This window comes from Pseudorasbora parva, chromosome 2 (genome assembly GCF_024679245.1).
Source record: "Pseudorasbora parva isolate DD20220531a chromosome 2, ASM2467924v1, whole genome shotgun sequence".
In the NCBI taxonomy this organism is placed as follows: Eukaryota; Metazoa; Chordata; class Actinopteri; order Cypriniformes; family Gobionidae; genus Pseudorasbora; species Pseudorasbora parva.
Genome location: NC_090173.1, coordinates 26,670,946 through 26,698,433, shown reverse-complemented (window position 1 = coordinate 26,698,433; position 27,488 = coordinate 26,670,946). Strand labels below are relative to the sequence as shown.

General features: G+C 37.0%; 1 protein-coding gene across 1 annotated transcript in view; it reads right to left on the bottom strand.

The window, feature by feature from the left end:
* The window catches only part of stat5a (signal transducer and activator of transcription 5a), a 122,376-nt gene that overhangs the window by 20,533 nt on the left and 74,355 nt on the right, over nucleotides 1-27,488 (bottom strand). Inside the window, exons 2-12 of the mRNA XM_067414058.1 lie at nucleotides 25,859-25,923; nucleotides 12,050-12,184; nucleotides 11,791-11,947; nucleotides 11,463-11,552; nucleotides 9,797-9,971; nucleotides 9,471-9,601; nucleotides 8,751-8,902; nucleotides 8,360-8,515; nucleotides 4,653-4,832; nucleotides 4,357-4,444; nucleotides 3,700-3,822 (exon numbers count right to left, since the gene is read on the bottom strand). Coding sequence (XP_067270159.1) covers nucleotides 3,700-3,822; nucleotides 4,357-4,444; nucleotides 4,653-4,832; nucleotides 8,360-8,515; nucleotides 8,751-8,902; nucleotides 9,471-9,601; nucleotides 9,797-9,971; nucleotides 11,463-11,552; nucleotides 11,791-11,947; nucleotides 12,050-12,177 — 1,380 coding nt within the window. The 5' untranslated portion in view covers nucleotides 12,178-12,184; nucleotides 25,859-25,923. The remainder of the gene's footprint in view (nucleotides 1-3,699; nucleotides 3,823-4,356; nucleotides 4,445-4,652; nucleotides 4,833-8,359; nucleotides 8,516-8,750; nucleotides 8,903-9,470; nucleotides 9,602-9,796; nucleotides 9,972-11,462; nucleotides 11,553-11,790; nucleotides 11,948-12,049; nucleotides 12,185-25,858; nucleotides 25,924-27,488) is intronic.

Sequence of the window (27,488 nt, the reverse complement as noted above, 5' to 3'; positions counted from 1 at the left end):
TTATGAATACGTTGTCTGTGGGCATGTACAGAATGTCCAATACAATTTTCTACATTTATCCTTATTCTTCACACCGACATACATTTATCCTTTACTTACATTTTATGTTATTGATTCGTGTCGACACTTCTGTTTAAAGTTTAATTTTGTAATGCTATAGTACTTTAATAGCAACTATGTTGCTTGCATACATTTCTCAGATGGTTATTTTGCAATTAAACTATTAATAAAATCATTACAAATGAAATTGATAAGTACTGTGATTATTGATATGATAATCTGGGGGTGGGGGTACATTATACACACCAGTGGCAGCCAATGTTGGGAGGTTTATTATAAATAATTAAGTTTCAAGTGCAGTAAATGTTTTACAAATGATTTTTTTTATGCGAGCATTTTTATGTCCTCGTTCCAATCAATGCATTTAATCGCCTGCGTACCGCCGGTTCTTTATGAAACGGCCGTGATCCTGTCGGAATCCTATAAAACTTAAGCCCATTGGTGGAATAGCGATTAGTGCAACCAAAAACGCAACAGCCAGATGCTGGGAATACATTTTTGATGCTGGGGAAACCGTTTTGATAAACATTCGGAGTTGCTCACACGTTAGAACCACTAGGGAACAACACCACTTCCGTTGCCAAATGCGCGCGCAACTCTTTGATCACGTGGGCTGTAAAAGGGTCTATACTACATAAATGTAACACATTTTTTTTTATGTAAGTATTGTCTGCAACCAGAAGTTCAGGACAGACCCCATCCCCAATCTAAGTGCCTTGCCAACATGGCTCAGTCATTTTATGTTTATGTGATACCAAATGATTTCTGTATTTAAGGCAATGACTGAGGGGAAAATGAGAATACAGGGAACCTATGAGTCATTAAAAAAGAATTACCAAATAGTTCTCAAGTAGTTACTTAGAACCTGGAACAGTATTCTAAAGTGAAAACAAACCCATTCATAATTATTGAAGAATTACCAAATAGTTCTCAAGTAGTTACTTAGAACCTGGAACAGTATTCTAAAGTGAAAACAAACCCATTCATAATTAATGAAGAATTACAAATAGTTAATAGTTAAATAATTAAGCCTAACTACCATTAATACAGTACTAATAAAGGAAATTTGACCCTCTATTCTAAAGTGAAAGTTTTATCCTCATTAATTATGACACTTATTGAAATGATATTTAAGTTTACTAACCAGAATAAGCCACTAATTAAGCCTAACTACCAATAATACAGTACTAATAAAGGAAATTTGACCCTCTATTCTAAAGATAAGTTCTTATTGTTTAGCAGTTATGTGTATTTTTATGTGTGGTTCTACGTGAATCTAATACGTAAAACATTAAAAGCAATAAACATTCTGCTGCACACTCAGTTCAAAGGATTTACATTAAAACAAACTACACCTTAAAACCCTAAAATGAATAAGATTTCTGTAATCATTTAACCATTATTTATCAAGTAATACTTATGTTGCTTGCCATGGGCCACAATGACTAGAAAGTACACCAAAACACAAACATAAATTCACAAAAGACACTAATTTAATTTGTTCGGTGTAATCCACATCTTTAGAATCCATACGAGGAACTTCTTTATCCAGCGTTCTCCATCTTTCTCTTCAATAGCGACCGTAAACAAATCCCGCGCTCCATCTTTCTCTTCAACAGCGACCGTAAACAATCCCGCGCTCCATCTTTCTCTTCAACAGCGACCGTAAACAAAACCCGCGCTGGTTGGGAATTCAAACATTGCGTTTTACAGCAGTGATATCAAACGCTCATTGGCTCTCGCCTGCTTCGTCACAGATTGCGACAAGCCGTGTTTTAGTTTTTAGTTTGTGGTGAATGAGAAACGCCCGCGCCTTCAAACAGTGGGATTAAGTTTAAATTAAATAACTTAAATTCTCTGTAACCTTACCTCTTACAAAACTATATCACCAGAGATGACTTCGACTGCAACACATCGTCACTCGGACTACTATTGGTACCGCTTTTGACATTTTCACAATAAAGAAATGATTGTGATTACACTTTTGTTAGTTATGTTTTTCTTTATATATTTTCACTTTTAAAAAAATCATTATGTGTATGTTTAGAGGTTTGAGTGAGATTAGGGGCTCAAAATATAATTGTAATGCTAGATTGCCCATTAACCCATTAAGTTGTATTGTCATTTTTAGTCTCTGTTAAATTGCTATGTTTGTGTTTAGGGAAGTAACATGTATCTATAAAATGGTAAAAGGAAAATTGTAAATGTGTATATGATATAAAATATATTTTATGTATTTTGAGGTAAAAACACCTTTGTTTAAATGTTGCCAATACGTTCATGTTGTACCCTTTCACTATTTATCCAAATAGACAAAAAATATGTTTTGTGTCTGTAGAAGCTGCTTATTAACTTATATAAATTACTACCATAATTGAGGATAAAACTTTCACTTTAGAATAGAGGGTCAAATTTCCTTTATTAGTACTGTATTAATGGTAGTTAGGCTTAATTATTTAACTATTAACTATTTGGTAATTCTTCATTAATTATGAATGGGTTCCTTTTGTTTCCACTTTAGAATACTGTTCCAGGTTCTAAGTAACTACTTGAGAACTATTTGGTAATTCTTTTTTAATGACTCATAGGTTCCCTGTATTCTCATTTTCCCCTCAGTCATTGCCTTAAATACAGAAATCATTTGGTATCACATAAACATAAAATGACTGAGCCATGTTGGCAAGGCACTTAGATTGGGGATGGGGTTCCGTCCTGAACTTCTGGTTGCAGACAATACTTACATTAAAAAAAAAATACTAATGTAGTATTAATATTGTACCGCGAGAGCACATCAATTTTACAAGCAACGAATCTCTGCTTACAAGCGGAATCTCAATTCATTCTCTCGCACAAAACTGGACTCACAGAAATTGCGTGTGCGCTCACATTTTGTGCACTCTGCATGTGCACTCATGAATCTCTGTGTACTCTTTCACTAGAATAGTTTTCTCTGATTTAATGCTGCAAGAACTGCAACATTATAGCGTGGACACACACAGACAGCAACATTAATCGGTACATTTGCGAGTGAAGTAAATGAATATTTACATATAGTACACATAACAGTAGTACATTTATTATCTAACAACATTAGTACTAAAGAAGAAGAAAGGGCCTTGATCTGATACTGTGCATCACTGTTAATTAGTAGTTACTTAATAGTTATTCCTTGTGAAGCTGAATTAGTAGTTATTTTATATTTAGTACTTTTATTTTATAAATAATTTTATATCTCAGATTAATGCTTACTTTTTTTGATTCATCAAAGAATAATAAAAGAATAATGAATCATGGTTTCTACAAAAATATTAACCAGCACAATGATGATAATAAACTTTTCTTGCACAGCAAATCAGCATTTCAGTATGATTTCTGAAGGATCATGTGACGCTAAAGACTGATGGCTGCTATTAAAGAAATAATGAATAGAAAAGTTTGAAAACTTTTGAACGGTAATGTATAGCATTATATAACAACTATAATTGTTTGCTTTGTACTGCTAAATATACTAAAACATTCATTTTGATTGAATTAACCAAAAACCAACTCCATTCTAGGATGGTGGATGTTTTGGCATAGATGCTTGAAAGCATGTGGTTTGTAACGTTCTAATTTAGTAATGAGACTTTGCAATCTCACCTTAACCTGAAATACCAGCTCATTTCCCCCAACACTGAACTGAGATTCAAATAAAATGGTGAACTTCTCCTCTGTAACAGACTCCGCACCTCGGCGGTCTGAACGCCTGATCCGCTTCAGAGACTACAGGACGAGAGAGAGAGAGAGAGAGAGACAGAGAGAGAGAGAGAGAGAGAGAGAGAGAGAGAGAGAGAGAGAGAGAGAGAGAGAGAGAGAGAGAGAGAGAGAGAGAGAGAGAGAGATTCTTTCCATTTACAAAGTCATTTACAAACATGATACATCTACAAATGAATATGAATGTTAAATAAAATAACACAAATTGCCTAACCAATTGTTTATTACAGTATAAAGAAAGTTGTTTTTACTACCGGTAATTCTTCATTTGAACTTAATTTTATTATAAACAAATTAAATATAGTGTACAAAAGTAAGACAGAATTACAAGTGATTGTTACACTCTCTGGTTAGCAAGAAAGTCTGTTTTTTTATTATTTGTCATGGTTGTTGCGTAAACTAAGAGTAGTTCTTTATTCTCTAAAGGCACAGAGTACATGAAAATGTTGGCTTACAGTGTACTTTGAAACCTTCAGACACGATCAAACACTCTTACAGAAGTTTTCTCTAAGGTTAGCCCTTAGATGGCTACATTGCACTCACCATGTTTCTAAAGTGCGCACTAAGGGTGCCCGTGGTCTGGTGGTACTCCATCACACAGTTGTTATTCAAGATCTCACCACTGCTGTCACTGTTAGACAGACACATATGCATATTATTATTCTGCATATAGAGAAGCATTTAAGTCCTTTAAATGTGCGTGTTGGTAAATGTAGGATGGTGTATCAGGGTGCCTGATGATGAAACATGCTTCAGGCATATTAAGCTCATCCACAACAATGAGTAATCAACAACACTCAACGGAGTTACATAATACAATGTGTTGTGTTTCTGCTCACTTTCTGGTGTTTTCATTCTTGAGCAAAGCCTTGGCCTGTTGTTCGCTGATGATGGTTGCTTTGACCTGCGGGGGGTTCATGTGCACGTTGAGTTTCCCACCTACCAGCAAACGCACTGTCGCAGCAAATTTAGTTTGCGTTTTCAGCACCTGAGGAGGCTGCTTTTCGATGATAAAGGTACTGCAGAGAGATCACACACACCCATACACATACTTACTATACATCCTTATCCAAACTATATTTCAACAGGAAGAAACATGTACACTACCGTACAAAAGTCTGGGGTCAGTGTTTAAAAAAAAAAAGTCTTTGCATGTTGTCTTTATTCATCAAAGATGTTTCAGATTTATAAAAAGGGTCCAGTATAATCCCGGATATTTACATTGCCCAAAAAAAAATGCGCTCCACGAAATATATGAAAGACTCCTTTTCAATTTTTTTTTAAAGAATCTTAAAGAACATTAACGTATGCACATTTTTATTTTTTTCAATTTCGTATAGTAAGAGAGGATGATTATGATGAGGGGGGAACTAGACCAGGGAATGTCACGGTAACACTTTATTTTGATGGTCCTCTCTAGACATTCTGTTAACTATAAGTAACATTTCACATACATGTCAAATATCTCTCATAAGAGTATTAGTAGAGTATTTTTAGACTGTCTTCTTAATATCTGCTAACATTTGTGATGCTCCCCAACAGACATTCTACTGACTATAAGTGCATGTCAACTTATTTTACTAATCCTAACCCCTTATTGGTCTACCCATACCCCTAACTGTCTACCAATACTCAACTAATACTCTAATGACAGTTAGTTGACATGCATATGAAATGTTACTTATAGTCAAACGAAAGTCTAAAGGAGACCATCAAAATCAATCAAAAGTGTAACCACTGTCACAAGAGGGATTCAAACTAATGTCACCCATATGAGCATTTTTATTGCCTCCCATTCAAATGAAAAAGTCTGAAATTTAATATGGAAGTGTGCAATAGAACATTATTAAGAAACACCTGTGGGGATGCAGGTATGACAAATGTGATGGAACCCTTTTAAACAAATAAAATACATAATTGTTCATAGATAAATTCAATTATTTAGAGATTTTTTTTTATGTTTTTAAAGAAATCTCTTCTGCTCACCAATGCTGCATTTATGTTATTAGAAATACAAAAAAAGGCTGTAATATTGTGAAATATTATAAAAAATATAAAATAACTGTTTTCTATTTGAATATATTTTTAAATGTAATTTATTCCTGTGATGCGAAGCTGAATTTTCAGCATAATTACTCCACTCTTCTGAAATAAAAAGCTTTTGTAAAATTGCACTACCATTTAAATGTTTTGGGTCGGTTAGAATTTGATTTAAAAAAATTTTTTGGGAAAGAACTTAAAGAAATGTAATACATTTATTTAGCAGGGATGCATAAAATTGATAAAGTGACAGTATAGACATTCATACTGTTGCAAAAGCTTTATATTTCAGATAAATGCTGTTCTTTTGAACTTCCTATTCATCAAAGAATCCTAAAAAACGTTTCAACATTGATAATAATCATAAATATTTCTTGAGCAGTAAATCTTCATATTAGAATGTCCATAAATGCAGCCCTGGTGGGCAGAAGAGACTTCTTTAAAAACATTTTAAAAATCTAACCGTTCTAAAACTTTTGACCAGTAGTGTATTTATTTTCTTAAAATAATACGTTTTAAGGGTAAGTTTAAGATTAGTCAATAGTCATTTGCACAAGTGCAACGGAGCAATATCAGAGCATGTGAACTACTCACTAGGCCACAACTCCGACAAGTTTGTGGTTTAGGTATAAATGTTAGAAAGCTACACAGCCATTGTGGCACTTCTTCGGGTGATGGAGATCCATTCAGACACTGATGGTTTTTAAAAGCCCACGTTCCACTAAGCTCAGTTGTTTCAATGACTGTTTGGCCTGAGGCACCAAACACACACACACATGAATGAACCCTCACATTCATCCCCTTTGGTAGGTGTGAACACTCACAACATGAGATATTATGAGATAGAGAGCAAAAGTTAGACATCAGTGAGCCACAAAAGTGACGACTGAAACTGACAAACAACCTCTGTCGATTTCTCACAGATTCACAAGACCACATTCAGTGTGAGTAATGCATACACATCTAAATTCGGCACTGAGATGTTCATCTTTTGATTTCATAAAATGTTAGAATGAACGATCTGAAAGGATAACTCACCCGGAAAGGAAAATTACGTCATCATGTACTCGCCCTCATGACATTGCAAACCCCCATTATAACTATTTTTACTTCAGAAAAGGACTGGGGATTTCAAGCTTCAAAAAGGATGCAAAAGCATGGTAAAAGTATCATAAAGTGGTACGTATGACTTGACTGCAGAACATTCAGCTTTACCATCAAAGGGATACATTGCATTGTAAAATATATTCAGGAAACACATTTTATATTTTTTTATTGGCATCGTCTTCTGACATGTTTTACACAAGTGTGGAGTCTGCTTTTCGGATCTTGGCATGCCATTTTGCACCGCTGAACGCCCCCATTCGGGTATAATCCCAATATCTGCTTCAATTGTATCCTGCCATCTTTACTTTGGTGATCTACATGGCCGTTTAAAGTGGTAGGCAGCTTGACCTCAAAATTAGTTCAAACTATTTTATTTAATAAAGTTCATTCAACAGCTTTTATAGGACGCCCATTTACGGCCAGATTGTATAATTACAGCAGTGGTTAAGGAGACACACCAGTAATCCAGTGGAGCACACGCATCTCCATGACACGGAAAAGGTGCTAAGTCCTCTTGGTAACTATAGATTTTTTTTTTCATAATGTTATATTTCACAATATTCCATATGTTTCTATATATGTTTTTACTGTATTTTTTAATCAAGGTAAAGCATCCTTGGTGAGCATCTTACTGACCCAAAACTTTTGAACAGTAGTGTACATTTAAGTTGCTAGTGCCCTCATTTCTTGGTGCATACATGTTGGTTTATTCATGGCATTCATTCTGTTCTAATTTACTCACTCTAAAGTAGTAGGGACCCCACTAACTTCCATGGTATTTTTCCTCCATACAATGGAAGTCAAAGGGGCCCATCAAGGGGCCCCACTGTTGGTTACCCATATTCTTCAAAATATAATCTTCTTTTGTCTTCAGCAGAAGAAAGACATTCATACAGGTTTGGAACAGATTCCCTTTAAGAACCCTTTTCATTTATAACTACTTAGACTTGTAGGCTCTAAACTGAGTAAAAAAATACACACACATACAGAAAACTGGAAGGAAGCTACTGGATAAGTTTAAATGTGGTTGCATGTCGTCATGGCAACTAATTCAAATGTCAACACTGAAATCATAGCAATGCCTAGAAAAAAACTGCATAAAAATAAAAATGATGTTGATGATGTAAAGATATTGGTTGGTGGTTACTCCACTTTGCGATCACTTAACCTTAATATCACTGCTTCTCTGAGGCTGTCTCTCTCTCTCTCTCTCTCTCTCTCTCTCTCTCTCTCTCTCTCTCTCTCTCTCTCTCTCTCTCTCTCTCTCTCTCTCTCTCTCTCTCTCTCTCTCTCTCTCTCTCTCTCTCTCTCTCTCTCTCTCTCTCTCTCTCTCTCTCTCTCTCGCGCGCGCGCGCGCGCGCTCACTCTCTAGCTCTCTCTCACACACACACACACACACCTGGTAACTAAAGTTGAGATGATGTCCGTGATGGTGCTGTTGAGTTCGGTCAGCAGCTCTTCGATGGGACCGGGAATGGGCAGCTGCTGTCTCAGATGCTCCGCCCTCCGGATCTGCTGTCGATTCTGCCAAATGGTTTCCGCTAGCTTCTCGCACCTGTGCACACACAGTCTTAGAGCGTGTATTGTGAAAATATATCTTATCTTATCTTATCTTATCTTATCTTATCTTATCTTATCTTATCTTATCTTATCTTATCTGTCTGTCTATCTATTAAAATAAATTAAAATAAAGAATGTGTACAAATGTGAAAATTTATATTGGGGTTTGGATTAATCTGTAGTAATTATAATTAGCTTCAGCTTTATGAGATGTAAATGTGTGTGCTCACCATGACTGTAGTATGTCCAGTCCTCCCTCCGGCGGCCCGCCGTTGCCAGCCAGCTGTTGACGTCTTTTCCACTGAATCAGCTCGTCGTCAAGAATCACCGTCTGCTGTTTCCGTAGCAATGCCAGAGTCTTCTGGTGTTTCTCTGCTAAGCCCTAAGCACACACACACACACACACACACACACACACACAAGCTCATATGACATCACATGAACAGATGTGAACATATGTACTTGAAAACAAATAGGTAACATCAAATATCTTTTCATTTTAAAGAAGACATATAATGCAAAACAGTTTCTTTTGAAATGAATGTGTTCCTCATTTTACCTGTTTGCCAATCAAAAAGGCCTTAAACTCATGAAGAAACAAAAGTAGCGAACCGACATGTTCTTCTATATTGTGACATATACCCAAGTGAAAGGATTCGGTATATTATAAATCAAAAAGAAATGCTCGGATGTTCAAAAGAACAGCATTTATTTGTAATATAAATGTTTTCTAACATTATTGTCTTTACTGTCTCTATGTTAAATAAATGCATCCTCGCTGAATAAAATGTTAATTTCTTTAAAAATAAATACATTTGAACAGTAGTGTAAAATGTTACAGATGTTTATGACATGCCTTTTTAAAGCATTCTACTAAATGCTACAGTTTGAGTGTTGAATTATGCTAATATTATGCACACTATTCATTTTGGGCATGTATGTGCGAGTACCAGTCTGTATTTCTGCAGGGTGTTGGCCTCTCGGGTCAGCCAGGCCTCTACTGTGGCTCTCTTGCTGAGCAGACTGGGCTCTCGTAGCTGTCGGTCTGCTGGAGGCAGCGTGGCCAGACTTGATAACTGAGCTGCACAAAACAGAGAGGAAGATTTAGTCCACAAACATAACCTTTGGAAAAAAAATCCCATAATCTTGTATGTAGAAGAGCCATCTGGTGGGTTGTGAATCTAGAAATTCCTGTGTGACATGCAGTTTTCTGTCCTGAGCTGACATATTTTCAGTTATGCCACATGTATAAATTTAAATGTGTGTAGACTCATACCCTGTATTCTGAGGCTCTCCTGGTATTGTATAATGAAGTACTCCTGGTTGTGCTGTAGTTTTCTGAGGTCATTCTCTGTGTCCTGAGTCAATATTCTGAGCTCCTCAAACGCCTGGTTTATTTGATGGTACTTCTGCGACATGCTGTCCATCAACCCGCCCACAGGTGAGCTTGACTGCCAATCACAGATACGCATGAGTGACAACCATGCTTCAATGTTCACTTTCACTAAAATTATGAACAGAATATATATATATATATATATATATATATATATATATATATATATATATATATATATATATATATATATATATATATATATAAAACTAAAAAGATTTGAAAACAATATGATCAATGGTTCTTCTACTAAAATCCCACAATTCAAAGTCCTTATCACCTCTGTTTAATTGTGTATGAATAACCCACACAGGTGAGGTTATTCCTCTGTGCCCACGTAAGACTGGGAGCATGTATGTGTGTTTAAGCAAACAAAATAATGTTTGTGTAGTGCATACATGGTATCTGAACATAAATATTATGCATTGAGTGGATGTAACGTTGTGCACATAAGAACATAAGGTATGAGTGAGCATTTTCAGATATATGAGAGCTTCTAGATTTACTGATATCCTCTTCAGTTTTATGATTTTATGGGATGTCAGTTCAGTTAATAAAATCTGAAATTTCCTGTTTTACTCTCATAAAACTGAGCACTTTCTTGGCAGGTATTATACATTTTTGAGTAGTATTTATTAAGCTATGTATATTCATGTACACGTGCACAAAAAAAAAAAAAATGCAAATTCTATTTCTGAAGATTGTAAAAAGATTGCATTCACAGCATTTCACGCTATTCACACTTCTCAGAGTTGACTGAACTCACTGAACTCAGTGCCTGTGGTTTAAACTAAGAAGACAACCCAGCTCTAACGGCTTGTTCAAATGAAGTGTTTATAAATCTGTCAAATGTAGAAAGAACTCTGTGTAAAAATTAAATTATGAGGTCTGTAAAATGTTGAAATCATATGCTATGGAATAATTCACAGACCTGAGTTCCCACACGTTTTGAACGATGAAATTCCATTAATTTTTCATTATTTTCTAGTCATTAGTGATGATAATATTCTAAATAAATATAAAATAAAAACCTATATATCACAGACAGTTTTCATTTTTCATATCAGGTATCAATTCTTGAAATTCTAGTAAAGACGTTCATATTGTTACAAAAAATGTATTTCAAATAAATGCTGTTCTTTTGAACTTCTTATTCATGAAAGAATCCAAAGTTTCCACAAAAATATTAAGCAGCACAACAGTTTTCAACATGGATAATAATAAGAAATGTTTCTTGAGCAGCAAATCATCATATTAGAATGAAGAATCATGGGAGACTGAAGAATCAGCTTTGACATGAATAAATTACATGTTAAAGTAATTCAAATATAAAACTGTTATTGAATTTTATTTGTAATACTGAATTTTTACTCTATTTTTGATCAAATAAATGCAATCTTTTTGCAGGCGAGCAGAAGAGTCTTCTTATCTAATCTCAATATTCCTAAGCTTTATGTGTGTGTGCGCGCGCGCGTGTTTATACACACAGTATAAAATAAAGATAAAGAACACTGTCCAAATGACTGCCTACGCTGTGTCTACTCACATTAGTCGCCTCTCTGACGAGTCTTTGCTCTGTGTACAGGATGTGTTTGATGCATCTCACCAGCTCCAGGGGACAGCGGTCATATGTGCTCTGAAAACACACACAGACACACACACACACACACACACACACACACACACACACACACCTTCATCTACTCCGCCTTGTTTTACTTTGACACATTCAAGTACACTGTACAACACTGATGACAACAAACACTGGTTGCACTCTGATCTGACTGACAAAACTCTAATCTGTTTATCAGGCAAACACTTTTTCTTAACGCATCATTCCTGAACTGTACACGGAAACACAGAACTAGCAGAACCTTCAGTTGTGAAGCATAATGTCCTAATTTGATCTTGAGTAAGAAGCCGTCCTCTCCCATTTGATGCTCTGCTTTCTTCTGTAGTTCCTGGGTCAGGCTGTCCAATAAACGCTTGGCTTTAATCTCCTCTTGCGGGTTCTCTAAATCTATCGCATCCCTGGCAGAGGACACACAGACACATTAAATAACATTGCTATATTAAAACATGAGAAAATGGCAAATGCAGTTCAAATGAAGCTCAAGCAAACTCTACACATACCAGAGTTGTCCCTCTATCCACTGGGACAGGTAGTGTCGCACCTCTATGGGGAAGTGTTGCCCGTAGAGAGACTGCATCTGGTGCAGAGCATCTCCCTGCAGCTGTTGGGCCTGGATCCACATTGCCATTTCCACTCTGACAGAGACACAAAGGGACAGCAGCGTCAGGTACAGTACAACAAACAAGTAAGAGTTAAGGAACATGAGAAATGCTCACATTACCATGAACATGTTTAGGTCACATAATAATATCAATTAACTATCCCACCAATCTATTTGTCATCAATGTAATGCTAAAATATGATTATGGTTTATCATAGTTTTATATTCTAATAAAACAATTCTATATTCCATATTATGTTTAAATGTTATATATAATAATAATATATTTTCAATATTTTGTTTTTATATTTGTATTATATATTCTACTTTATTATATTTTACAATACATCTTTTTTTAATTATAAAGTATATAAACTATTTTTAAACGTATATTTAATGTAATTAATTCAATTAAAATAAGAAAGAAAAAAGAAATACTTTTAGGATCATACATTTTTTTTAAAAATTGTGACAATTAAGCAACACCATACCAAGCCAATTGTCACTGTAATGCTAAAAAAGATTCTAATTTATTATAGCTTTATATTATAATAAAACAATTCTATATTATATATAGATTATATATTTATATTATATGGTTTTATATTTGTATTATACATTATATATAAATTATAAAATATATAAACTATTTTTAAATGTATATTACATTTATGTTGATTTTAAAATAATTATAATGTATATAATTATATTATATTTAACAGTTTTTTGTAATATATATATATATATATATATATATATATATATATATATATATATATATTACAGAAAAATATCACAGAAAACTCTCCATTACACAAGGCACAGTAAGAAACTTGTTTTGAAAGACTGCAGTTGATCTGACAGCAGCTGTATTACAAACCTTAAGTAAATGATTTCATAATGTTTTGTCAATAAATGACAAAACACTTACATGCAATAGCGAGTGGGTGCTGATACTGTTTCCTGTGCAATGATATTAGCCAGTCATAAAAGTGGCAGGCAGTTTACTAACAAGCATTAAAGGGATAGTTCACTCAAAAATGAAAATGTGATGTTTATCTGCTTACCCCCAGTGCATCCAAGATGTAGGTGTCTGTTTCTTTAGTAGAACACAAATGAACACAAATGCATTATGACTGGCAGACTGCAACGGTTGAAGTTAAAAATCTTAATTTGTGTTCTACTGAAGAAACAAACACACCTACATCTCGGATGCACTGGGGGTAAGCAGATAAACATCACATTTTCATTTTTGGGTGAACTATCGCTTTAAAAGAGCCACCTCTAAAAACAGATCATACAGACAGAGGGTCAAAATGAGGGTTGAAAATAACCCCAATAAATAGAACCCACATTTTCTATTCTCATATTTTAAAATGTATTTATTCCTGTGATGGTAAAGATAATTTTTTTTGTGATTAATATGTATTATACAAAAAGCTCATATATACAAAATCCAGATCCACTGTCATTATGAGAGTATCACAGTATGTGTGTGTGTGTGTATATATATATATATATATATATATATATATATATATATTTTTTTTTTTTTTTTTAACAAGAAACATTTAATATAACAGTGCACTCCAGGGGAAAACAAAAAAAAAATGTTAAGGGAACTTTAGCGGAAAGTGCTACTGAAGTGTAAAATATGTCCCCTTTAACGCATTATGCTTCAGTCTAATTAACATCACTGGTTGCATTCAGCCTGTGCAGTCATCATCATAAAAACTGTCATCGGACCGATCAGATGACCCCGCCGGGAGTGATGTTTGAATATGTAGCTTTGAGTGTGTTTATGCAGATAAAATTTGATGTTTTATGCAGTGCCTGTATTTGAAAGACAAGCAAGTCATGCAGGGAGGTTATATTGACCGCTTAAACTAATTGGATTAACACACACAAACACAGAGACCAACCAACACTTATGCACACACACAAATGACTGGTGGTCAACCAATATATGAAGATTAATGATCATTATAATAATATTACAGTACTGTGATTGTGGTATACTTTAAATGAGTATAAATTAAGCATATGTGTCTATCTAAGGATGGCACAAGATTCCTATCAGCATTCATTTCCGTCCTCTTCATGTTCATCTGTGCTCTATTAGTTGTTTACACAACACATCCATTAAATGTGTACAAAAAACTGTGAAACTTCCCACAGTGTTAAGCACAGTGTTAGGAAGTAACTATCTATTTCAACCTCACTCAGACCGCAACCAGTCTTACTTTGAATGACGCTATTCTTTCGCCTATTCTCGACACCTAATATCAACAATGTCAGGTGACTGACCCTAACGGTTGGCTATATAACATCCAGGTGAACCAACCATGTCCTCTTGCATTTCTTGCCTCATCTGAGACTGAAGCGGTAGAGCGTTTTTTTTGTGTGTGTGTGTGCTTCATTACAGGAGATATTACAATTCTGCTTCACGTCCCTAAGGATTGGGGTGTTTTTCTCCTGATTTATATCTTGGTGCGTTGCTGGAACACACCAAGTAACTACTAACTAGTAGTTTCCCATCTTATTTATTGCATGTTCACATGTTGAATGGTAGATGTATGAGTTTACCATATGATTAGGAATTCTGTTCGGAGATGTATTTTGATGAAAAGATGACTAATGAAGAGTGATTCGTCATAATCTATATGTTAATGGTATATTTATAATTAAAAAAAAAAAAAAAAATCCACATAAAAACCTTTATTCTGAGGGATTATATTTCAAGGAAGCATTTTTCTGTCAGTCAAAATCACTGTCCGCAGACTTGCTTCAGAAGATGATTAATTAAGTGATAAAGTGAAGTCACAATGTATGTTAATGATATTTTGATTTGTGTTCTCAAATTCAAGAATTAGTTAAAATATTGTGATCTAGTTACAGTCATTTTTTTTTAAATAAACTGTTATAATATGAGCGACTTGAACTCTGGCTTGTTGTAATGAGTCAATCGAATTCAAAGTCGGTTTTGTCAAACTAGCATACACCCCTGGAAAGGAGACTGAGAATAACCCTCCTGTTTGAGTATGCAACATTTGTTAGATGATATTGAAAATCCATGTGCAGCTGCGATAGGGCTATCTTTGCAGGAAAGGGTGCAGAGAGCCAGTCATTCAACTGGAGCAATGAAGTGATTCCCAGTAGTTCCTTGAGGAACAAACAGTCTCACAAACGTAAAAGGCCTGATGAGTCTACCAGGTCATCACGTCCTGGAGAGCCTAAGGATGATACTCAATTACCACTTTTAGGAGCCTTACGTGACTTAGCTGGCAGACTTAGAACACTTAGTTCTCCAGTAAGTGTAAAACCATCTGCACTGCCTGCTGCAACCTCACCTGGAGATGAGTCAACATCATGTGAGGAAAAGAGGGATGATTCTAAGGATGTGGTATTACTACATGCAAATAATAATTTTTGTACTGTTTAAGTATTTAGTACTGTTAAAGAAGACGAAGAAGATGAATCCAGGTCTTAGGCTTCAGAAAGAGGCCTACATTCTGATATCTTTTCACGCATTTTAAGTGTGGCAAGGATCTTGGACCTTGACACTCAGGAAGAAGCCACAGCTCCAGTCCACACACACAGTGTATGGGCAAGCATTTCCCGTATGCAGCTTTCTGCGTCTCTTTGAGTGGCTGAGGATTATTGCCAGATGTTAAGGAAAGCTTGGAATAACCCAAAAGCAGCACCCCAGTTTAACGCAGGCTGTAGGAAGTTTAAGTTGAATTACGCCCCTGAGAGTGGTATGGGGAACATGCCTTCAGTGGAGTGAGAGATTGCAGCCCTAACTACTTGGGACCTGGTAAAGTGTCAGAAGACAGAACGATTAATATGCCAAGCGAATAATGCAGCTACTCGGGCAGCCCGATCAGGAAATGCTTTGCCAATAGATTTGGCTGCTTTGAGGAAAGTTGGGGGTATTAGGAAGGAACTGACTAATATGCCAGTTGTTCCAGACTGGGTATTTCATACTGATTCCCAGTCTGACTTGGATACTGCTGATCAGGACAGACGCAGAAGAGAATCAGTTTAGCAGACATTTGGTGGACCTTCCAGATATGGCCATAGAGCTGCTTAATCCTTTCAGCCCTCAAACTTTCCTCGCTCAGAACCTTGGAGATACTAATCCCATGATAGAGGAACCAGCCAGTTTCACTAAGCTCCCCAAACTGACTAGTCACACACTCCAGGCAGGGGAGGATATTTTAAGAGATGTACTTCCAGGGGTTTCAAATCCCAGGGAGGTTGTGCATAGTGGTCTAGGAGTCGCTGAAGCATGCTCCTGATTATACCTGGACAGTTCAGAGAAGGTAACATCAGATCTTTGGGTTCTAGTTACCCTCAGGACTAGACAAAGTTTCAGCTTTTTCAGGAGTTCACATGACCATTGTCAGAGACCCAAATCTAGGCAAAAAGTTTAGCCAAAGAGATACAGATTAACACCAGCAAACAGCTCACTGGGTTCTAATTCAAATATTTCCTGGTACCAAAGAAAGATTGGAGACTTTGGCCCATCTTGGACTTATAGAAACTGAACAGATTCCTAAAAATATTGCCCTTCAAAATGCTGTCTACAGCACAAACTCTGGAGCCCATAGAACAGGGAGAATGGTTCACTTTAATAGACTTAGGGTGTACTCACACTAGGCACGGTTGCCATGAACCGGGCCCAAGTACGATTGCCCCCCTCCCCACTCTCCCTCTGGCCTGCACTCACATAGGGTTTCAGCATTCGTGCCGGAGCACGCTTACGTCATTATGGTGCGACGGTTTCGGGTTTCAGCATTCGTGCCGGAGCACGCCTACTTCATTATGGTGCGACGGTTTCGGGATAAACAGGAAGAGCAGTGCTCTCTGAGTCTGAATACAATGTCCATTGCTTTGTTTTCTTTGTGGATAATTTTGTGTCGTTTGGTCCACGGTGGTCCACAGCCCTCTCACAGCCTGTTGTTAAACAGATGTGTCGCCTAGTAGCGCGAAAATTTTCACGTAATCGTGCTGCTCGTATGAGGAGGTTTGCAAGGTACCAGCTGAAGTGCAGCAAGGACTTTGCAGCTTTGATTACGGACTCCAGCACGGTTAGCGCTCACACTGCATGCGAACCGCGCCCGAGTCCAACTGAACCGTGCTCTGGCCCACCTCTTCCAAGCGGGCCAGGGTCGGCTAATCGAGCCGCGCCCGGGCATGGTTCGGAGCACTCACACTAGTCAAACGAACCGCGCTTTGGTGGTCAAACGCACTTGGGCAAATTGGTTCAAACTGGCTAGTGTGAGTACACCCTTAAAGGATGCGCATTTCCACATACTCATATGTCAGGAACATTGCCCATTTCTTAGTTTTGCCTTACAAGACTGTGTTTATCAGTTCAGGGTCCTTCCATTTGGCCTGGCTCTGTCTCTGTCTCCAAGAGACTTCATCAGGGTGGTTTTAGCAGCCCTTTGCCCTCTTTAGTGTGCAGGGTTGAAAATTATTTTATACCTGGATGAGTCGCTAATTTGGGCTCTGTCTCGCAGTCAAGTCATGAGGGACAGAATAATAGTACTTTAACATGTCCAGTCCCTCAGTCTCAAAGAAAATTTGGAAGAGCAATCTAAATCCCAGACAAACGCAGTTTGTGGGAATTTTACTCGATTCTCAAGTGATGATTGCATCCCTGTCACCAAGAGGGTGGTACAGTTGATTAATCTGATTCAGTCATTCAGGGGGAACAAGAAAATGAAGTGAATTCAATTTCAGCGGTTGTTGGGTACGATTGGAGTGGCAGCAGTTGTGATTCCAATAGACCTTCTCAGAGCCCGTCCACTACAGCACTGGTTGAACAGCTTCAGATTACATCCCAAATTACACAGAAGGATAAAGATAGGGATTACACACAAAGGTGTGTCCAAATGTTGCACCCTTGGAACAACAAGACATTACTTTCACAAGGAGTTCCGTTAGGTAACATCCTGGCAAGGAAGTGATAACAACAGATGCCTCTCTACCAGAGTGGGGATCTATTTGGGAAGGCAGGTCCATCATGGGTCTCTGGGAATTTCCCTGGACCTTAGAGCACATCAATATGCTGGGACTCAGAGCAGTATATCTTTCTCGGAGGGCTTTCTCCTGTTGTTGCAGAACAAGCATGTTTTGGTGAGGACAGAGAACATGTCTGCAGTGTACCACATCAATCACCAGGGTGGCACCAAATCAGTGCAATCTCTCCAGGTGACAAAAGAGCTACTTTTTTGGGCGTTTCGAAAACTCTCATCACTCAGAGCAGCATACATACCTGGGGCTGCAAACAAAGCAGCAGACCTGCTGTCTCGAACTGCACCTCTCCCATGAGTGTGGTGCCTCCGCTCCATCCAGAAGTCATGAGATTCATATGGAATCAGTTTGGTGTGGTGAAGATCAACCTGTTTGCGACTACCGAGAGAACACATTGTAATCTATGGTATTCCCTGAACAACCAGGGAGGTCAATTGTCTTAAGAATCTCAAGAATGGCCGGAAGAGTTGCTGTACACTTTTACTCTCTTACCTCGGATTCCACTAGTGCTCAACAGACTAGCACAGGGCCATCACAAAGTATTACTTGTGACCCCAAGTTGGCCGAAGAAACCGGCTTTGGTTTCCGGCCCTTGTTCATTTGGTCCAAGATCACTCATTACCGTTACCGAAGAGAGTCGATCTCCTTTCCCCAGCGGAGGGCCAAATCTGGCACCAGAGAACAGAGAAGCTACAACTGTGGCTGAGAAACCAAAGCTATGGCCTTGGTCCAGTCCCTCTCTAAAGACTTAGAAGAAGCTTTATTGAGGACTATAAATAGTTCTAAGGCACCCTCTACATGGAGTAACTACTCTAGCAGGTGGCGGATAGTCTCAACATTGTGTCAAGACCATCAACTAGACTTGGCCAATTGCGACACCACTCTGGTTCTTCGGTTTCTTCAAAAATGGTTGGAAATATGTTATTATCAAAAAAAGTCTACATTGCGGCTATCTCTCACTTTTTACGCTTTAGTTGACGGTGTAAGTATTGGCAAACACCCTTTGGTGGCTCATTTTCTTAAAGGTGCATACCGTTTACACCCAGGGCGAGTTATGAGGTCACCTGCTTGGGACCTTACCATTGTCTTACACTCACTGAATGAAATACCTTTTGAACCTTTGGATCAGGACGATCTCAAGTTCTTGACATGGAAGACATTCTTACTCCTGGCAATATGTTCAGCCAAGCGAGTTAGTGAACCACACTCTTACATCGAGCGCATTCCGTTGCGTTAGTCACACACGCAATTATTGTACACTTTGACAAGAACTGTGCTGGCAAACCTGTGTCTAAGCAACACTTGTCTCATTGGATAGTGGAGACAATTTCACAAGCGTGTTCCAACCAAAATCTACTTATTCCTGTTGATCTGGTTGCTCATTCTACCAGGAGCATGGCTACTTCCTGGGTGGCACTTAAGGTGGTAGCACTCTCAGACATTTGTGCTGCGGCTTCTTGGAGCTCTGCATGTACGTTCACAAGATTTTATAGGATTGATGTAACAAATTTTGAATTTTATTAAAAATAAAAAAATAAAAAATTATATTTATAATCCTAATTATTTAATAGTTAATACTCATACATTATTAATAACCAAAATAAAATGATTAATTTTATCAGACACATTTTTAATATTTATATTTAAACACATTTATTTTTTAGATTAATCTTCATTATTAATCTTGGTCATTTCATTCTGGTTAAAAATTAGTATTGCTTATTAATGATGCAATAATTGCATTATTAAGTGTTGATCATCATTGAGTGTTAATCTTGATCATTTTAATTCTAGATTTTAATATTAGATTAGATTCAATATAATTCATTTTGATCTATATTTTAATAATCTTAATAGATGAATTATTCTGTATTAATAATTAAATATTTATTGTGTTTTTATTAGTTTATCTTCATATCTTTTATTTTGAGATTAATCTTGATCTTTTAAAAAAGTCAAAATGAAACTGTAATCGTATCAAAATTAATTGGGTCCAAGTTTGAAAACCCCTGCTCGGAAGTTGTGGTAAGAAAGTGTCTTCAAAGAACATAAAAGTGTAAAGGCTGTAATACACTACACGATTTTTTAAATCTGAACAGATTTCAAAAACACTAGGCATCATACACTTGCCGACTTTGTAAATGGTTACAGAGAAAAGCTGGGCATCATACACTACCAGACTTTAAAACCGTCTGGAACACAAACTGAAACAAGCGCAAAGCAGCAAATAAAATGAGCCATGTGAGGAACCTTTGCATTTGATTCGCTTGAGCTCAGCTGTCACCATGAGCATATGAGCTTTCACTCAAAACGGAAGTAATTTGTAAGAGAGGAGGTTCACAGCCCGCCTCTTCCTGTCTCACTCATTGTGAGTGTGAGTGTTCGCATACGTGTAAGAACGTGTGTTTCCAAGCAGTGCAACCACACAGACATGTTCAGTATGAAAGCTGCACACCTACACAGAGACACAAAAACCACTGATTTCCAGTCAGCTTACCACACACACAAGCACTACACTTACAAAGAAGGCAGACACAAAAGCCACACATTGCCAGTCAACTAACCACAAAGACAAACACTTGATTCCGGTTGATGTGATGGATTAAGGAGACTGAAGTTTGATGTGATTTGGATGGTGGCTGCTGCTAAAATCAGGTCAGATGTCTCTCTGATCTTATGAAGCATTATTGACCCTGACAGCTCACTGTACCCATTAACACTTCCTCTCACATCTCACATTTGACCTGCTCTCTTCACCTCTCAATCAAGCCTATTGGATATTTGTTGTTGTTGTTTTTTACTTGGTGTGAAGAACATCCTGCTCCTGGAGGGCCACTGTCCTGCATAGTTTAGCTCCAACCCCAAATAAACGCACCTGAACCAGCTCTTCCAGGCAGGTGTTTTGACTCTGCAAGACAGTGGCCCTTCAAGGACAAAGATTGGACACCCCTGATTTAAAGAACATTTTCCACTATGACGATTCCTCTTTAATAATAATAATAATAATAATAATAATAATAATAATAATAATAATAATAATTCATTACATTTATATAGCGCTTAAAGGGTCTTTATTGGCATTTGTGGTTCCTTAATCTTCATTTCAATTGTATTGGATGTTGAATTGTTTACACATATTTTAACATTTAGATCAGCACTAACTTAAAGGGACAGCAATTATGGCACAGATTTAACCCTTAGATGTTTAACACCCGCCAAATGCGGGTAGATTTCAGCTGTGGCGGGTACGGCAGCCACTCCCACTAGCCACTTTGGCGGGTTGAATATAATTTCAGCCTACAGCCAAATGAAATGCCAAGACCGTCGTATCACAAAATTACAATTTTATTACAATTCTTTATCCATCAACTTGCAGTCAGTGAAGGCGGGATAGGCGGAATCGCGTGAATGGCACACAACAGAAGCGTGCTCTCTCTCTGTCACACGTGCAATCAGTTCTCCAGTGTTGGGCATAGCGTCGCTACAAGTAGTGACGCTACTAGCTTAACTACATTTTTCGTTTGCACTTTCCCAAGCATTTCTGAAGATCAAGCTCAAATTGGAAACACAACTGCCAAGTCGCCGATATACTTCACATTCTATGTTCCTTTCTGCCTCGCGCAGACGCGCACAGATGCGCGTGAGCCTTCCAAAGGACTCCTTTGGCAGTAAGCGCTGAAAGACGGGTTCGGCGCGTGCACTGGATACGCGCACTATCTAGTTGACGTTTGTTTCCGAGCGCTCAGTTCGCTGTTGCACGCGCGTCATCCACGCGGTAACAAAAGAGAAATCGTCTTCAGTGCAAAGTTTTAAAATAATCTATTGTGTCTGTTGAATAAACACCTCTTATTAAAAGCATAGGGGTCCAGCATGGCCACCTCTTGATATGAATTAATTTTTTTTTTCCCATGCAGATAGAGCACACACACACACACACACACACACACACACACACACACACACACACACACACACACACACACACACACACACACGTCTGGTTCAATATCTTTGTAGGGACTCTCCATAGACGTAATGGTTTTTATACTGTACAAAACGTATTTTCTATCCCCAACACTGCCCCTAAGCCTACATCACAGGAACACTCTGCATTTTTACTCTCTCAAAAAAACTCATCCAGTATGATTTATAAGCCTCCTGAAAAGTGGGGACCGCTGGCTGGTTCCCACAATGTAGGTAATCTCAGGTTTTACTGTCCTTATGGGGACATTTGGTCCCCACAATGTAATATAAACAAGGGCGCACACACACACAGATATAGGCACGTTTTGTTTTTTGCCATGTTGGCACTGTTTGCACCTGGTCTTAATTCTTTTGCTACTGTACTTTGAGCTGAGTTGAATTGTAAATTAACTTACAGTTTCCTGCAAAAGTGCCCAAGTCTAAATTGAGCATAAACATGCAAACACAAGTGCGTATGCATATCATACACATACAGATGAACATACACACACTTTTGACACCTGACATTAATAATATGGATCACATGTTTTTGTTGCCGAATTGATTTTAGACAATTTTTGAATAACTGAAAAAGTATGCATGTCTATCTGCTTGAATTATATTGATCACAGAGATAGCATTGATTGGAATGAAGGTGGTTCAATATAAAATGAAATAAATAAAAAATAGCTCAGATGTAGTAAACTACTTTTGCCAAGTTGCTGTAGCTTAGCTTGCTACATTTCCTATACCCCCAGCTTCAGTGTAGTGAAGCTTAATTTAATGTTGAGTAACTGGTATCTTAGCTCACTACATTTTCTAAGTATCTTGCCCAACACTGCTCCATGTGCCTGAATAATTAAATACACATGCACACGTGTAATTTGCTGTAGTTGTCCAGCCCTTGCCCACCTGCACATCCCAGCTGATTTACATCGTAGTCTTGATTTGGGTGGTCACTCTGCATGTGAAAGTTTGAAAGGGTTTTAAATCTTCAAAATCAAGTAAAATGACTCAAAATCAAGTAATTTAAGCATGCCAAAGTCAACTTTAATCATATAAAATGTAATTTCCAAACCGCAAAATTGGGGCCAGTGAAAATGCTGAGTGGCTAGTTACTTTGGAAAACCACTAGCCACGGTGGCTGGTGAGCAAAAAAGTTAATGTCAAGCCCTGCTTACATGACAACGATGGCAGTTGTGCAGTTGTAAACATCATACATAAAACATCTGAAGAGGTCATTTTACATGAAGATACTCTTCTTCTAGACTTCTCATCTGCATTTAACTACAGTACCTTGTTCCCTTGAGGCTAAAGCACAGATCAAGCTGTGATTCCATAACATTGTGAATTCTGGACTTTCTCTCCTGCTGAGAGCAGAATGTTAAAAACAACTGAAACTACCGTCTCATGCTTGTTTGTTTCTACAGCGGCTCCTCAAGGAACTGTGATCCTCCCTGTGCTATTGTCCAGAAGTCCACATAATATGAGGGATTCGGATAAGAACTGTTAAATTGTAGAGGACACAGCTTTGATAGACCGATCCTGAATAACTGTGGCCAGTTGACTGAAGTCCGTTTCAAAGCAGGGGGGCATTTCCCAAAGCCAACTATGGCCAAAAGTTCCCTCATTACCAACACAAGTCAACAGATTGCAACCATAGTTGGCTAACAATGCTTTTGGCAAACACCCAGGTAAGTTTGAGCAAACTCAGTTACTTTGTGATTAAGGAGGTGCATTGTTTTTAGCTGCGCTGCTAATGGAGAAGGTTTTATTCAGAGTTAGATTGCACATCAAAACTGGACAAATCAGCTGTGAGAAAAGTGAAATATATCCGATGCAATAAAGTCACTCATATCTCTTGCTCCAAATTAAAGCAGTTTAGTGAAAATCTTTTGCTGCTTATTATTTATTATATTTATATTATATGAATTATAATATGGTTCTTTTGAGTCAGCGCGGCTCCTCACTGTGGATTAATCTATTGGGTAATGAGGATGTGTGGCTGTCAGACACCGCACCAGTGTGTATACTGAACTTCAGAATCACAGAGTATGACTTTGAGTAACCTAAATAAGAATTTTCACCGGAAAATGTCATCTGAGCAAGTAAATATATAGTAAAGCAAGTAAAGTCTGCCAAAACAAGTTAAGTCTGCTTATCTGGTTTTCACCAGACCAAGCTCAATTTTTGGTCAAAAATTGGTAAGGAGATCGTTTTGAATACTGACTTGTTATGTACTTGCTCAAATTGATTTTTAACTCAAAAAAAGGTCTGCATGGTCTGCAGCTTCAGGTCTTTAAACATATAGTAATGTCCTATTGTCCTGAAGAACCCTTTATGTGCTGAAATGGATCTTTGTGTTAGAGTTTAGGGGTCTTTATTCCCGCCTTTTGTTTTTCAAATCTGTAACTGTCTATGTGCCTCATTACTGATTTTCTGGAGTTTTATTTTCTGGACTGATTTTCTTTGTTTTGGCCTAAATGTTTTTTACATAAACAACTGGAAGAGAAACACTGGAAACTGTAAACTCTATTGTGTATTTACGTAGAAAAAAACTGCCCCTCAAAATACACACATAATGATGGATATAAAAACATCATAGGATTGTGAAGATATTTCACTGGAACTTATGGTCTTTTATTACATCTATCGTCTTAAGTGTCAATTGTTATTTATTGATGTATTCAACTAATAAGTCTTGTTGTCATTTTTGCAACAATTTGCCATGTCAATAAAAAAATAAAAGTTCCTCATTGCTGGTTTTGTTGTTGTTGCTTTATGTAAAATCCGAATAGAGGCTACATGATATCATAAGACCAATTAGACAGAGCGGAACCCAAACACTTCTGGTCAGAAGGTTCAAAAAGTAAACTAGCAAAAAATATGAAGCTTAAAAAAAACATTATTTTTGTTAATAGGCTCAAATAAAGTGAACAAAAATTAAATCAATAAATAAATTGATAATAAGTAAAAGTTAGTCTATGAAGTGTATGAAGCTCAGTAGTCTTCCCTTGGCTTCAGGATCTTTATGACCTCTTAGTTGTGGAGGAGGCTAGGAAAATAACAAACAGTACACTTCTCAAATACCTTGAACCTGCACCTTCAGGGAGGTAGATCATTCCTCCTCTAAGTAAAAACAAATTACAAAGGCATTTTTTCATTCCTGTAGCTGTAAGCCTTTAAATAAGGACAATGCCCTGACTGTGAGGAAATGAGCACCATGGGGGAATTGAGTGATACTGTCAGTTCCCTGTATTATATTTATCATAACATTCTATAGATATATACAGGAATTTTTATTTGACAGAAATTTTCTATAAAGGGCATAGATCATTTTATTTACTTTTCATTTACCTAGTGTTACAATATGATATATTGGAATCTGTATCAGCCTATATGGCATTTATATGGATGCATCGATTTTTGGCCGATATTGACAGCAATTTAGTTTTTTGTTTTTAATTTAATTTTATATCACTTTAATTTAATTCAATATTTATTTATTTATTTATTTTCAAACATGCTAAATAAACGCATTCTTTAATAATTAGTCTTTTATAATCATATAATTCCTCATAATGATTTAGAAGTTTTAGAGACCATTTCTACTAATCTTCTTCAAATCACAAAATAAGAGCAACAAGAAACAATAGGAATCACAACAGAATATAAAATACAACACACACACTTATTTTACCTCTTATCTCAAGCTTTCTGTTACCATCTAAGAACAGGAACTTCTGGAGAGGAAACCCGGAAAACCTGCACAGTAGAGAGACAGAGAGAAGGAGATGACTGTATGAACATTTTTGTATTAGCTTGTACAATTATGAGCAAAAAAGAAAAAAAATATTGAGAAGTACACATTTCATTTGAAGAAGTGCACAATGCAATACTCCTATTTAAAGGTGAACTGTGTACATTTTAGCAGCAACTAGTGGTGATGTTGCGAATCACAACCGCCCAGCTCTCATCCCTCCCTTTTGAAGCTACAGTGGCTGACAAATGATAAAAAGACAGCAAAGACTAGATATAGCCGTCTGTATAGCAGTTTGCCCATTTAGGGTAGAAATTGTAGAAACCTGACGGCGCAAAATGGCGAATTGACTGTAAGGGGACCCACGGTGTATGTAGATAGAAACGGCTCATTCTAAGGTAATAAAACAATGGTTCATTATATAAGGTTCATACGAAGTAAGAATACGAGAGTTTAAAGGGATAGTTCACCCAAAATTCTTCGTCAAATATTTTTAGTGATAAGCAGAAGGAGAAAACTGATGATAGATTTTTCATTTTGGGGTGAACTATCCCTTTAAAGTCTGCAAGACTGTAACTTCCTATCAGTTTGTTGTTCTTTCCTGAGGAAGAGAGAGAGAGAGAGAGAGAGAGAGAGAGAGAGAGAGAGAGAGAGAGAGAGAGAGAGAGAGAGAGAGAGAGAGAGAGAGAGAGAGAGAGAGAGAGAGAGAGAGAGAGAGAGAGAGAAAAATGAGAATATGTGTCCACTGACAGCTGAAATATTAAATGTGGAGCAGTAAATCTTGATTTACAGTTACTGGGTGCATTCACAGCCCACAGACAGTGAATAGGGAAACTGAAGGACAAACACATCCTCTGATCTGGAGAGAAAATAATCTGATTGGATAACTGAACTTATACAAAATGAACACTCATATTGAATCATTTGAATGAATGCAAAATGTGGTTATTTTCGACAAAAAAAGAAAAAAGAAAAATCAGGATTTAGTGCATTCTGGAATGATCCCTGAAAATCGTCTGACTGTAAACTAAGACTATGATTTACCTCTTTTAAATCAAAAATATGAGAAGCTGTTTATTTTGTGGACTGCACAAGATGAGAGCAGGGTTCAAAACGTAAACTTGACAACCACCAATAGTAAATAAAGTTGCTCCAATTGGCCGATTTAGTTTGAAACGGCATTGTTTTAAATCACATATATGAGAGTCAACCCAGTCGCTTATGTAAGAGACAAGCTTGATTCAAATGAAACTGCTGAAGAAAGTGTCTTCTAACAACTTCCTCCTCTAGGACGCCTTGAGTCTTTTCTTCTCTTTAGAATTCCATGTGGCTACAAATACATGGAACATTCCTTGCATTCAACTTTCAAAATGTCAACTTTTTCTCTTCATTTCACTGACAGGAGAAGCTGTCACCCGCTGGTTTATGATGCTGCAAGTTACACAATGACCTGCGTGGTACAAGAAAATTAACTCAAATACAGTCATAATATACTGTAATATAATGATTAGGCTATTCATTTTTAAAAGTATATATTATATAATCTAGGTTATAAATATATATTTTTAAA